Below are 12,767 nucleotides of genomic sequence, written 5' to 3' on the forward strand. Positions count from 1 at the left end.
TTATGGGTGTATAAATAGGTAGAGGTCTGTCTGCAATGAGTCAATGAGTAAAGTTTTAGCTCAGTAGTCAGCGCAGTCGTCTATGATCTGGCAGACTCCAGTTCGAGACCCGATGTGTGGACCTCCTTCGTAAGGTAGTTTATTCATGACCACTTATCGTAACACTTTAATTTTCTAAAATTAAAAGTGTAATAAATACATAAACAGGATTCAAATACAAATACTGGGCTCTCTGCACATCCCTACTGGGTTATCATTTTAACTTACATCATTAACCTCGTAAACATCAGCATCCGCTCGTTGTCCCTCTCTCTCTGTCTTGTGGTTTTGCTGAGGAAGACCTTGTGTTCACAGAAATATGGAGTCTCAAAAAATCTGTGTTTTTTTATTCTTGAATGAGATTGAAGAAATTAACAAAACATATGGGCATGTGTTTCTGTTTCCATGTTGCTCTTTAATGGCCCTCCAATGAAAATGCCTCAGAGTGTCTGAACGCATACTTCTGCAATGTAATTATGACTCTTCATCCAAAATACTTGTGTTCATGTGCATGTGCACAGTACATGGATGAATCTGCTGGAGATCCAGTAGTACCAATTAATATTTTAATCTGCATCAACCGCACTCAGATCTTTTCAACCATTAGCACAAGTTTCCTCCCAGTCCTTGTCATCAAAACAAACAAATAAATCTCTTAACCAAACCCATTTGAGAGAAGCCACAATTTTCTTTATTGGACAGTTTGTGAAATTTGGCTTTCAGGATGTTAAAAATGGACAAAACAAAGCTTAATCTACATCAGTAAAACAGAATGAAAAAGAACAATTGGTTAGAAAAAGCAAAAACACAATCAGTGCCTCTGGGATTTCAGTTTTTTGTGATTATTGTGGTCAAAAATGTTCGATTTTTCAGCGTCTTTTCTCAAAAATTGTGATACATTTTGCAATGTTTTATATGCATTTATTGCAGTAAAATTGCAAGAATTGTAAAAAAAAAAAAAAAAAAAAGGAAAATAGTGTGATTTTATTGACAATGAAGAGTCAATCACTTCCCACATGACATAAGGAACCACTGCACCATGTCTGTTGATTTGGACATTTCATGTGGAAAAGTTGCAGCAATTTAGCAAAATTGCAGGTCTCACAAATATTGCAGAGATTTCTTGAGTTTGGATGAATTATTGCGATCGCAAAATCACAATTTCCTGGAGGGACTGACTGTGTGCTATCTTCTTCAAATGTGAAGCAGGTATTCACTGGTGTTGAGTTTACAGCCACATGTTGCCCTCCACCTTCACAGACAAAACCACAGGCAATTATTTAGACTGAAAACACATTTCTATTTCAGGAGGACTGATTTCAAAGACCTTCTGCTCTGTTTCTGTATCACCCTGAGTGTTTCTGACGCTTTCACAAGAAGCTTTTGGAGGTTTCTTTTCTGGCAACCTTATTTATGCAGATAGTTGCAGTGGTTCAGGAGCTACAGACATTCTAATTTGGATCCTTTTTCATTTTTTCTCCAAAACAAGGATGGAGTGGAAAAGGTTAATGAAGCCACAATCTGGCATTTCTCTATTTTCTCCTTAATTAACAAAGGATTGAATCAGGAATCCAGAATAATAAATACAAAACAATCTGTTAAACATTCAAACAATACATGCCATATCAACCACATAAAACAGTCTAAAGGTGAAAAGTCCATATTAAACCATCATCGGTTCTTTGTTCTGCATGGAATGAATTGGAGGGAAAAGAGGGGAGTCACAGGGTCCTGTGGGAGGGTCTTGTCAAGGGTGGCAGTCTATGCAATGATGCATGGGGGGGTGGAGACTTGTAATTTAACAATTATGTTCTCCTTCCACTGTTATACTGTATGTTCACCATCATAAACACGCTGCTTCCTCTCTGTCACCACACGAGTCAAATCACCTGCAAACAACAAACAAGACCTTACAGAGGTTTTTATTCTGTAGCAGAGGAGGAAAGTGAAGGGTTAAATTACCTCAGTGAATCTGCAGATACTGCAGACCTACACACACACACGCGGCCTGTGGTGTGTTTTGCATTTCAACACGACACTGATTAAATTCGTCAGCAGAGAAGAACTGAGAGGAGACGAAGACGATCTGTCGTTCATTCAGAACACACAAACACTGTTTTCTGTTTCTCCTCTCAGTGTCTGAGTACTCTGACTGCAGCAGTGGTAGTATTAAGAGCAGTAGTTAGACATATTCGTAGCAGTAGTTAGAAGTAGCAGTATCAAGAGCAGTAGTTAGTAGTCGGAGTAATAATAGTAGTAGTTAGAAGTATTAATAGCAGTAGTTAGTAGTAATAATAATAGAAGTAGTTAGTAGTAATAATAATAGAAGTAGTTAGTAGTAATAATAATAGAAGTAGTTAGTAGTAATAATAATAGCAGTAGTTAGTAGTAGTAGTAATAATAGCAGTAGTTAGTAGTAATAATAATAGAAGTAGTTAGTAGTAATAATAATAGCAGTAGGTAGTAGTAGTAGTAATAATAGCAGTAGTTAGTAGTAATAATAATAGCAGTAGTTAGTAGTAATAATAATAGCAGTAGTTAGTAGTAGTAGTAATAATAGCAGTAGTTAGTAGTAATAATAATAGAAGTAGTTAGTAGTAATAATAATAGCAGTAGTTAGTAGTAGTAGTAATAATAGCAGTAGTTAGTAGTAATAATAATAGAAGTAGTTAGTAGTAATAATAATAGAAGTAGTTAGTAGTAATAATAATAGCAGTAGTTAGTAGTAGTAATAATAGCAGTAGTTAGTAGTAGTAGTAATAATAGCAGTAGTTAGTAGTAATAATAATAGAAGTAGTTAGTAGTAATAATAATAGAAGTAGTTAGTAGTAATAATAATAGCAGTAGTTAGTAGTAATAATAATAGCAGTAGTTAGTAGTAATAATAATAGAAGTAGTTAGTAGTAATAATAATAGCAGTAGTTAGTAGTAGTAGTAATAATAGCAGTAGTTAGTAGTAATAATAATAGAAGTAGTTAGTAGTAATAATAATAGCAGTAGTTAGTAGTAATAATAATAGAAGTAGTTAGTAGTAATAATAATAGCAGTAGTTAGTAGTAGTAGTAATAATAGCAGTAGTTAGTAGTAATAATAATAGAAGTAGTTAGTAGTAATAATAATAGCAGTAGTTAGTAGTAGTAGTAATAATAGCAGTAGTTAGTAGTAATAATAATAGCAGTAGTTAGTAGTAGTAATAATAGCAGTAGTTAGTAGTAATAATAATAGAAGTAGTTAGTAGTAATAATAATAGCAGTAGTTAGTAGTAGTAGTAATAATAGCAGTAGTTAGTAGTAATAATAATAGAAGTAGTTAGTAGTAATAAAAATAGCAGTAGTTAGTAGTAGTAATAATAGCAGTAGTTAGTAGTAGTAGTAATAATAGCAGTAGTTAGTAGTAATAATAATAGAAGTAGTTAGTAGTAATAATAATAGCAGTAGTTAGTAGTAGTAATAATAGCAGTAGTTAGTAGTAGTAGTAATAATAGCAGTAGTTAGTAGTAATAATAATAGCAGTAGTTAGTAGTAATAATAGCAGTAGTTAGTAGTAGTAGTAATAAAAGCAGTAGTTAGTAGTAGTAATAATAGCAGTAGTTAGTAGTAGTAGTAATAATAGCAGTAGTTAGTAGTGGTAATAATAGCAGTAGTTAGTAGTAATAATACTAGAAGTAGTTAGTAGTAGTAGTAGTATTAATAGCAGTAGTTAGTAGTAGTAATACTAGAAGTAGTAAGTAGTAGAAGAAGTAATAATAGCAGTAGTTAGTAATAGTAGAAGTAATAATAGCAGTAGTTAGTAGTAGTAATAATAGCAGTAGGTCTTAGTAGAAATAATAGCAGTAGTTAGTAGTAGTAGAAGTAATAATAGCAGTAGTTAGTAGTATTAGAAGTAATAATAGCAGTAGTTAGTAGTAGAAGTAATAATAGCAGTAGTTAGTAATAGTAGAAGTAATAATAGCAGTAGTTAGTAGTAGTAGTAATAATAGCAGTAGGTCTTAGTAGAAATAATAGCAGTAGTTAGTAGTAGTAATAATAGTAGTAGTTCTTAGTAGAAATAATAGCAGTAGTTAGTAGTAGTAGAAGTAATAATAGCAGTAGTTAGTAGTAGTAGAAGTAATAATAGCAGTAGTTAGTAGTAGTAGTAATAATTACTCAGACTGCCAGACAATTTAAAGTTTTTTTAACATCTTTACAGGTGCTCGCATCACTAAATCGATTATGTCATTTTGTAGGTGGAGCTTACCAGAAGTGGGCGGGGCTTCACACACAGCGAGACAAGGAGGCGTGGCCTCTCATTCTAATCAATCAACGGTGCAGAGGGGCATGGCTACGGCCAATCGTCAGCCTGGAGAGAAGACTGTGTTCACCAATACAGGTAGAGAGACAGACAGGCACATGTAGTGAGACAGATGAACATAGAGACTTACGTATGTAAAAACCTGTCTCACTCTCTCTCTCTTATAGCAGTGTATGTTTGGACCTGTCTCTCCCTCTCAGCTCTGCATTGATAAGTGGCCTGTCGTACCTTTCCAGGTAAGTCTGTCTGTCTGTCTCTCTCACACCTGTCTGTCTGTCCATTTTATTTGTCTTTAATCTGTTTTCTTTATTTCAGGTCATGAAGGACGTTCCTCCTTCTTTCTTCTCCTCACGGTTTTCTTCTAGATTCACTCTGCTGACCAACTACAGACGCCGTAAGACCTGCCTGCCTGCCTGTCTGTCTGCCTGTCTGTCTGCCTGCCTGCCTGCCTGCCTGCCTGCCTGCCTGCCTGCCTGTCTGTCTGCCTGCCTGCCTGCCTGCCTGCCTGTCTGCCTGCCTGCCTGCCTGCCTGTCTGCCTGCCTGTCTGTCTGCCTGCCTGCCTGTCTGTCTGCCTGCCTGCCTGCCTGTCTGCCTGCCTGTCTGTCTGCCTGCCTGTCTGTCTGTCTGCCTGCCTGCCTGTCTGCCTGTCTGTCTGCCTGCCTGTCTGTCTGTCTGCCTGCCTGCCTGTCTGTCTGCCTGCCTGCCTGCCTGTCTGTCTGTCTGCCTGCCTGTCTGTCTGCCTGCCTGTCTGCCTGTCTGCCTGCTTGCCTGCCTGTCTGTCTGCCTGCCTGTCTGCCTGTCTGCCTGCTTGCCTGCCTGTCTGCCTGCTTGTCTGTCTGCCTGCCTGCCTGCCTGCCTGCCTGTCTGTCTGCCTGCCTGCCTGTCTGCCTGTCTGCCTGCCTGCCTGTCTGTCTGTTTGTGTTGTTCGGGGGTTTATTGGGTTATTTCAGGATGCAGATCTGATTCTGTGGTTGTGTTACTGATGGTTTGTGACATCACGGTCACATGACCGTGTGTGAGCTGTCACAATGTTTCTTCTTCTTCATGTCGGATCCACGTTCACTGGAGGAACTTTGTTCATCATTTACTGAAACAGTTCAATCACAAAGTTCATAAAGTCATAGAAGAGGTTTATGAATCTGTGTCAGACTGTTTGAATAAATACTTTGTTTTTTGTGTTTTTGTTTGTTTGTTTGTGTCAGAGAAGCGAGGGATTGGTGGAGGTAAAGTCTCCTATGGAGGAACATTGCTGCTGAGGACAAACAGAGCGACGGAAGAGAACAAACAGGTGAGGTTCAGTCATCAGGAGGTTATTGATCAACCGATCAGTTCGCTAATGTCTCTTCTGAACAGTCAGTGATTGATTTGCTGTTCCCAGATCAGATTCAAGTCAGCCTGTTTGTGTGAATTAAGCTTCACCTGTTTGTTTGTTTGTTTGTGTCGATGGATAATTCATGCTGTGTGTGTGTGTGTGTGTGTGTGTGTGCATGGTCCCTCCCTCCGCCTCCCTTATGGGGACAAAAAGTTCCCTTAATGTAAATCATTAATTTTAGAGTGAAGACTTGGTTTAAAGTTAAGGTTAGTTTAGGGTTATATTAAGGTTAGGATAAGTCTTCAGGAAATGAATGTAAATCAATGTGATGTCCTCTGAAGTAATGGAAACACAACTGTGTGTGTGTGTGTGTATGTGTGTGTGTGTGCTGCAGTGTGTTAGTGTGTCTTTAGACAGAGGAGAGGAGGAAGATGAGGAGGAGGGAGGTGAACGAGGGAGAAAAGACAAACGTCCTGTCGCATCCACTCCTGTCCCGGGATCGCCATGGTAACTGCCTCTCTCTCTCTCTCTCTCTCTCTCTCTCTCACACACACACACAGACACACACACACACACACACACACACACACTGACACACACACACACACTTTTTATTACACAGTTTATTGTTACTGATGATTATTGATTTTTCAGGCATTTTGTGTGCAACAGCTGCTCTGAACGTTTCTTGTTTCTGATGGTTTCTAATGTAACTCCTTCAGCGGTGTTACCATGACAACCGTGAGCCGCTACGGCTCAGCACAATGCTGAGTGTTTAAACAGGTTGTTTGACATCAATCAGCTGTTTTCACTGCCGACACAAACAAAGTGAATGTTTGCAGTCTGTGACTCTGTGGATCTCTCCGCTCTCATTGGTTGATTACAGCACTGGGCGGGGTCTGTGTGTGTATGTGTTGTGTATGTGTGTGTGTGTGTGTGTGTGTGTGTGTGTGTGTGTGTGTGTGTGTGTGCAGGTGTGTGGTGTGGACTGGAGATGACCGGGTCTTCTTCTTCAATCCCACAATGCACCTGTCTGTCTGGGAGAGACCAGGGGAGCTGATTGGCAGAGACATCAGCCAGATCATCGAGGACCCGCCCCATAAGAGGAAGAAAACGACACCTGATGGTCTGTCACAGAAATAATGGTAACAGTAGTAATAACAACAACAACAATAATAATAATAATAATTCTGTGTTCAACTCGTCTCCTTCTGACAGATAACAGCTCCAGCTGTCATTCATCTGGTCTCCATGGAGATGATGAAGAAGATGAACACAACTCCAAGAGGAACAGGTGAGTCTGACATCATCCACAGTGCTGGGCTACATGGTTGGTCGTATTAGTTTTTCTGAGCTGTTCTCCCTAAAGAAACATACTTATATACTTACGAATAAATGAATAAACAATAAAGTTTATTTACTAAAGAAACACAGCTGACAGGTAGATAAACAGCTGCTGTCTGTCTCTCTCTAGAACGGAGGAGTCGATGTCTCTCGTCCCTCGTCCAGGAGACGTCAAGCTCCTCCCACTGGAGCTCCGCATCACTCATTTTAGGGAAATGATGCTGGAGAGAGGGGTAACACACATCCACACTCACACACACACACACACACACACACACTTCCTGGAGACTGACTCTAACCCTCTCAGGAGATGTTTACATCAGCAGAGAGTGATCAATAAACAGCGATCGAGCTGATATCTGTGATACCTGTGTCTCCTCAGGTGTCGGCGTTCTCCACCTGGGAGAAGGAGCTCCATAAGATGGTGTTTGACTCTCGATACCTTCTGCTGACCTCAGACCAGCGAAAACAGGTTCAACAGATACCTGACAGCTTGTTTTAGAACAGCTCTGATGTAAAAACACCTGTGTCGAATGTGGTCTCTTAGCAACAGGCATCAGGTGTTATCACTAACACATCTGTCACCAATATATCTATCATCAACACGTCTGTATTAGCAAGTCAGCTGATTTGTTGAACACATTTACTGTGTGTGTGTGTGTGTGTGTGTGTGTGCAGGTGTTTGATCAGTTTGTAAAGAGCAGGGTGAAGGATGAGTACAAAGAGAAGAAGAGTAAACTCCATAAAGCTCGAGAGGAGTTCAAACAGCTGCTGGATGAGGCGAAGATCACCAGCAGGTATCCATCATTCATTATTCACCACAGCACAGTTAATTATTCAGCCATGTTCCTATAAAATCTGACCTGAATGCACATCCTCACCTGGACCAGCAGGTGTTTATCTGCCTGCCAGATCAGTGAGTTGACTCAAAGTCAGGCTGACAGGTGACACTGTGGTTGGTTAGTCTGCTCCCAAAATGTTAGTGAAGCCACTCATCAGTTGAGGAGTTTTTGAGTTTTGGTGTGTGTGTGGATGTGTTCAGGCAGTGGTGGAAAAAGTAACAAGTAAGTACATTTACAGTTTTGAGGTACTTGTACTTTACTTGAGTATTTCCATGTGATGCTACTTTCTACATTTCAGAGGGAAATATTGTACTTTCTACTCCACTACATTTATTTGACAGCTTTAGTTACTTTTCAGATGAAGATTTGACACAATGGATAATATAACAAGCTTTTAAAATACAACACATTGTTAAAGATGAAACCAGTGGTTTCCAACCTTTTTGTCTTTTGACGTCTTACAAAAAGCAGTGTGTAGTCGGGGTCACATTTCACATGTCTATGAGTTGTTAACAGCTCCACCAAATAGTGATTTTTCCCTCTAAACTTCTCACATGCTTTCATTTCAATAAATGTTCAAATGATCCAATATTTCAGCAAAAATCAAAGATTAGAGAAAAAGTCCAAAAACTGAAAACAGATTTGTGTATCAGAACTTTGTTTTTTCTTCTTTCCTCTCCCATTAATCATCTCACCACCCCTCAGATTTATCTGCTGACCCTTTGGAGGGGCCCCGACCCCTAGGTTGGGAACCACTGGACTAAACTAGCTAACTGTATATAAAGTAGTGTAAACTAGCTCCACCTCCAGCAGCTACAACAGTAACATGCTGCTCTAACACTGATGCTTCACTATTAATAATCTAATGATGTCATATATAATAATATATCAGTCAGAGGGACCAAACCACTACTTTTACTGCAATACTTTAACTACATCAAGCTCATAATACTTATGTACTTTTACTGCAATACTTTAACTACATCAAGCTCATAATACTTATGTACTTTTACTGCAATACTTTAACTACATCAAGCTCATAATACTTATGTACTTTTACTGCAATACTTTAACTACATCAAGCTCATAATACTTATGTACTTTTACTGCAATACTTTAACTACATCAAGCTCATAATACTTATGTACTTTTACTGCAATACTTTAACTACATCAAGCTCATCATACTTATGTACTTTTACTGCAATACTTTAACTACATCAAGCTCATCATACTTATGTACTTTTACTGCAATACTTTAACTACATCAAGCTCATAATACTTATGTACTTTTACTGCAATACTTTAACTACATCAAGCTCATAATACTTATGTACTTTTACTGCAATACTTTAACTACATCAAGCTCATAATACTTATGTACTTTTACTGCAATACTTTAACTACATCAAGCTCATAATACTTATGTACTTTTACTGCAATACTTTAACTACATCAAGCTCATAATACTTAAGGACTTTTTCAACAAAGTTCTGTAACTTAGAAATAAGTAAAAGTCCTTAAATGAGAACCAACACACACAGAAAGGAAAGAAAACCAACATCACTCACATCGTGGAAACTCTGAAGTCCTGTTTCTTTCTCTGCAGATCGACCTTTAAGGAATTCTGTGTTCGTTACCGTGGCGACCGGCGGTTCAGTGCTCTCACCCGGAAGAAGGAACAGGAAGTCCTCTTCAACCATTGCATCGCGTCCTTAAAGAGACGGGACAAAGAGAACCGAGCGAGACTGAGAAAGATGAGATGAGAACCTTACAAAACCATTCAGAACCTTTTTATAACAAATCCAGAACCTTACAAAAACCTTCCAGAGACCCTTCTGTTCTGTCCCACCACACCCAGCATGTCGAGGACTGGATCTCACTGACCGATCCTGGTCTGGTTTCAGACTCTGCTGGCTCTGTTGGAGAAACTGGACCAGAACCAGATGTTAGTCGTGACTTTAGGATTATCGGCTTCTCTCTGAAGTCTGAGTGGTTTTGAGTTATTGAGGTTCAAATTTTGAAATCCTCATCATTAAAACTGACATACAGTACAGTTTTCTTTTATTAGTCAAAATAACAGACATCCTTAAATTCTCTTCAGGTCAAATTTGATCCATTTTTATATTTGAAAGCAGTAAAAACACTCTAAACACTTTTCTTTTAGCCTCAAATTTCATGGATTCTTCTAATATACATACACAGATATACAGAATATACAAAAATGGAAATATTTCAATGTTTCAAAAGCATTTTTATGCAGCTAATACACATTTTCGTAGAGTCACTCCCTCTGGGATTTCCCTGAGCTTTTTAGTGATTAATGCGGCCAAAAATGTTTGATTTTGCTGCGGCTTTTCTCAAAAATTGCTAATGTTTTATGTGCTCTTTTTATGGTAAAGATTTTTTAAAAATAATGTGATTTTTAAAAACTCCTACCAATGAAGAGTCATATGTAATGACTTCCTTGGATAAAAAGCATCCTGCATATCACAGAAACAACTATATTTCAGGTCTAATGTTTAATATATTGTCTGAACATGAGAACCACGAGGACTCAAAGTTCTATAAAAAAGAAAATACTGTACTTGAGTTCCATTTATAACTTTTATTAAATAAACTTTCAGCTCAACATCAGCAGCAAATAAAATCAGTCAATAATGTCATTAAAATAAATCCATCAACATAAAAACATAGTTTCATTTCCAAAGTGCCCATGTTTATGTTTGAGGTAGATTATGTCCATCTTTGCCGTCTGAACAACTGGTAGATATTAAAACTGACATACAGTATATACATACAGTACAATTGTAATACAATTTTACAATACAACAATTTTTTGGCATTTTGCCTGAATTTGAGGGTCAGTGTAGCAGGACAGGAAACAAGCGAAGAGAGATGAGTGTGCCATGGAACAAAGGTCCCCTGGCTGGGAACTGAACCATAGATGTTGCAGTTATATGTTATGCACCTTAACAACCATTAGGCCACCAGGGACCCCGGTACCAACGAGTCCTCCAAATTAAACAAACACATAGGTCGTTTGACCATGTGACTCCAGAACAACCCATTGATGCGTTTTCTAATCAGGCACCTTTATCAGCAGTGATCTGCAGGACGACATCATTTATCAAATCACCGTTAAAAAAAATAACAATGTTTTATGATGTGACAACACTGTGGTTCAGGTCTGGTTAGGTTTATAGAAAGATCATGGTTTGGGTTAAAATGATCACTTAAAACGTGGTGTGGGTTAAAGTTGTGACTTCGTTAAAGTTAGGCAACCTTTGTCTTCATGGTAGCAGTAAACACCACAACAATCAAAGTTACGTTTTTTTTAAAAACTTTCTGGACTCGTGGTTGGAAACAGAAAGCAAACAGCACTCTCCTGCAGCAAAGTCCACTTTTTACAAGCTATGATTTCACCAGTCACCCAACTGGCCTCCTCTGAATGTGGGAATTTGTCACCTTATATAAGTCATCTGAACTGCGTCACTTCTCCGGGTCATAACTACTACGGCCACTAGATGGCGTCTGTCACTCAAATGTAACTATAGGTTGTTTTTGGCAACTGACATTACGACCTGTTCTTTGTCAGAATAACAGACAGCCTTAATGTACTCTGAATATACAATGTTTCCCCCATAATAGTACAAGCCTGGCGGGCCAAATATCCATTCTTTCAGAAATCAATAGTGTTTGGGAGCCTCTGAGCAGCGCTGTTTCGAAACATGAGTCAACGTCTGTGTGGTTGCCTTGGAAACTGCAGGTGGCGTAACTCCTTTCAAGGAATAGGGCAGTACGTAAGTGAGTGAGTGGTTAAGCGAGAGAGCGAGCGTCAGAAAAGTGACGGTGAATGTGAGCAGAGCAGAGGAAAAGGTTAGTAGTAAGGCTCTACTCTCTCTCTCTCTCTCTCTCTCTCTCTCTCTCGCTGGTGCTCTCTCTCTCTCTCTCTCTCTCTCACTCTCGCTGGTGCTCTCTCTCTCTTTCTCGTCTTTTTTAAATTGAGTCGGGAAGCAGAGCACAAAGCCTAACTTTACTTTTAACGTTAGTTGTAGTTAGTAAGTTGTCAATCTGACAGTAAATGTACAGTACAGACTACAGTGTGTCAGTTAATAAATGCTGCAGCTTGTCAAGACCAAGAAAAGTGACGTCTGTTGTTTCTCCAACTGCCCCCCCCCCACCCCCGATTATACATATCTGCTATCTGAGGCTTCACAGGAAGTGATGATTTTGTTTGTTTGTAAAAAGTAGATGAATCAGTCTGACTTTGTTTAAATACACAAAATTAATCTATGAACTACTGAAGGAAGTTATTATTTATATTTGGGCACAGATATGTTTTAAATGTAGACATAAATACATAAGGTTTTCACTGACTGATCTGAACTGATAATACAGTTGATTAAGTTTTATCAACAACAAACTTCCATTATAGTTTAGTGAAAACATTCAAAAATGCTTCTCCATTAATCAGCTGATATTTTCTCTCCTTGCTCTGCTTTGTTTGTTTTTTTTATTTGCTGTCGTCTTTGTCTGTTCCTCTTCATTTCAGAACATTTCTTGCCTTTTTCTGAATTCAGATTTTTTTAACTTCTTTTTTTAATAACCTCTGGTCCCTGTCGGTGTCTGAGCTCTGAATGTTTCTGCTGCAGGTTATAACGTTAAACACACACCCAAACCCAGTTAGCAGCAGGTAGCGTTAGCATCAGCTGCTAGCAACCTCAATGTATCTCATAGTCTCTCATATTAACATTTTGGCTTTCATTGCTCATTTGTTAAGTAGTCAGAGTGACTCAAGTCACTAATAATAACAGTAAGTATTGCAAAGAACTATGCTAACTGCATAATTAGGCTTAAGCTAACTGACTAGCATGGTAGCTAAGGGTAAAAATCTGACTTTAACTCAGTTGGTGTTTCAGTGTTATACATAATGAGTT

The 12,767-nt window shown here is 38.5% G+C and overlaps 1 protein-coding gene across 1 annotated transcript in view; it reads left to right on the plus strand.

Moving 5' to 3' along the window:
• tcerg1l (transcription elongation regulator 1 like) overlaps nt 1-9,987 on the plus strand; it is a 39,374-nt gene extending 29,387 nt beyond the window's left edge. Inside the window, exons 6-16 of the mRNA XM_067577319.1 lie at nt 4,265-4,407; nt 4,497-4,565; nt 4,645-4,723; nt 5,533-5,618; nt 6,037-6,149; nt 6,617-6,768; nt 6,861-6,936; nt 7,117-7,219; nt 7,369-7,458; nt 7,665-7,783; nt 9,437-9,987. Of these exons, the coding sequence (XP_067433420.1) occupies nt 4,265-4,407; nt 4,497-4,565; nt 4,645-4,723; nt 5,533-5,618; nt 6,037-6,149; nt 6,617-6,768; nt 6,861-6,936; nt 7,117-7,219; nt 7,369-7,458; nt 7,665-7,783; nt 9,437-9,593 (1,187 nt within the window). The 3' untranslated portion in view covers nt 9,594-9,987. The remainder of the gene's footprint in view (nt 1-4,264; nt 4,408-4,496; nt 4,566-4,644; nt 4,724-5,532; nt 5,619-6,036; nt 6,150-6,616; nt 6,769-6,860; nt 6,937-7,116; nt 7,220-7,368; nt 7,459-7,664; nt 7,784-9,436) is intronic.
• Nucleotides 9,988-12,767: the final 2,780 nt, after the last annotated feature.

This window comes from Thunnus thynnus, chromosome 20 (assembly GCF_963924715.1).
Source record: "Thunnus thynnus chromosome 20, fThuThy2.1, whole genome shotgun sequence".
Taxonomy (NCBI): domain Eukaryota; kingdom Metazoa; phylum Chordata; class Actinopteri; order Scombriformes; family Scombridae; genus Thunnus; species Thunnus thynnus.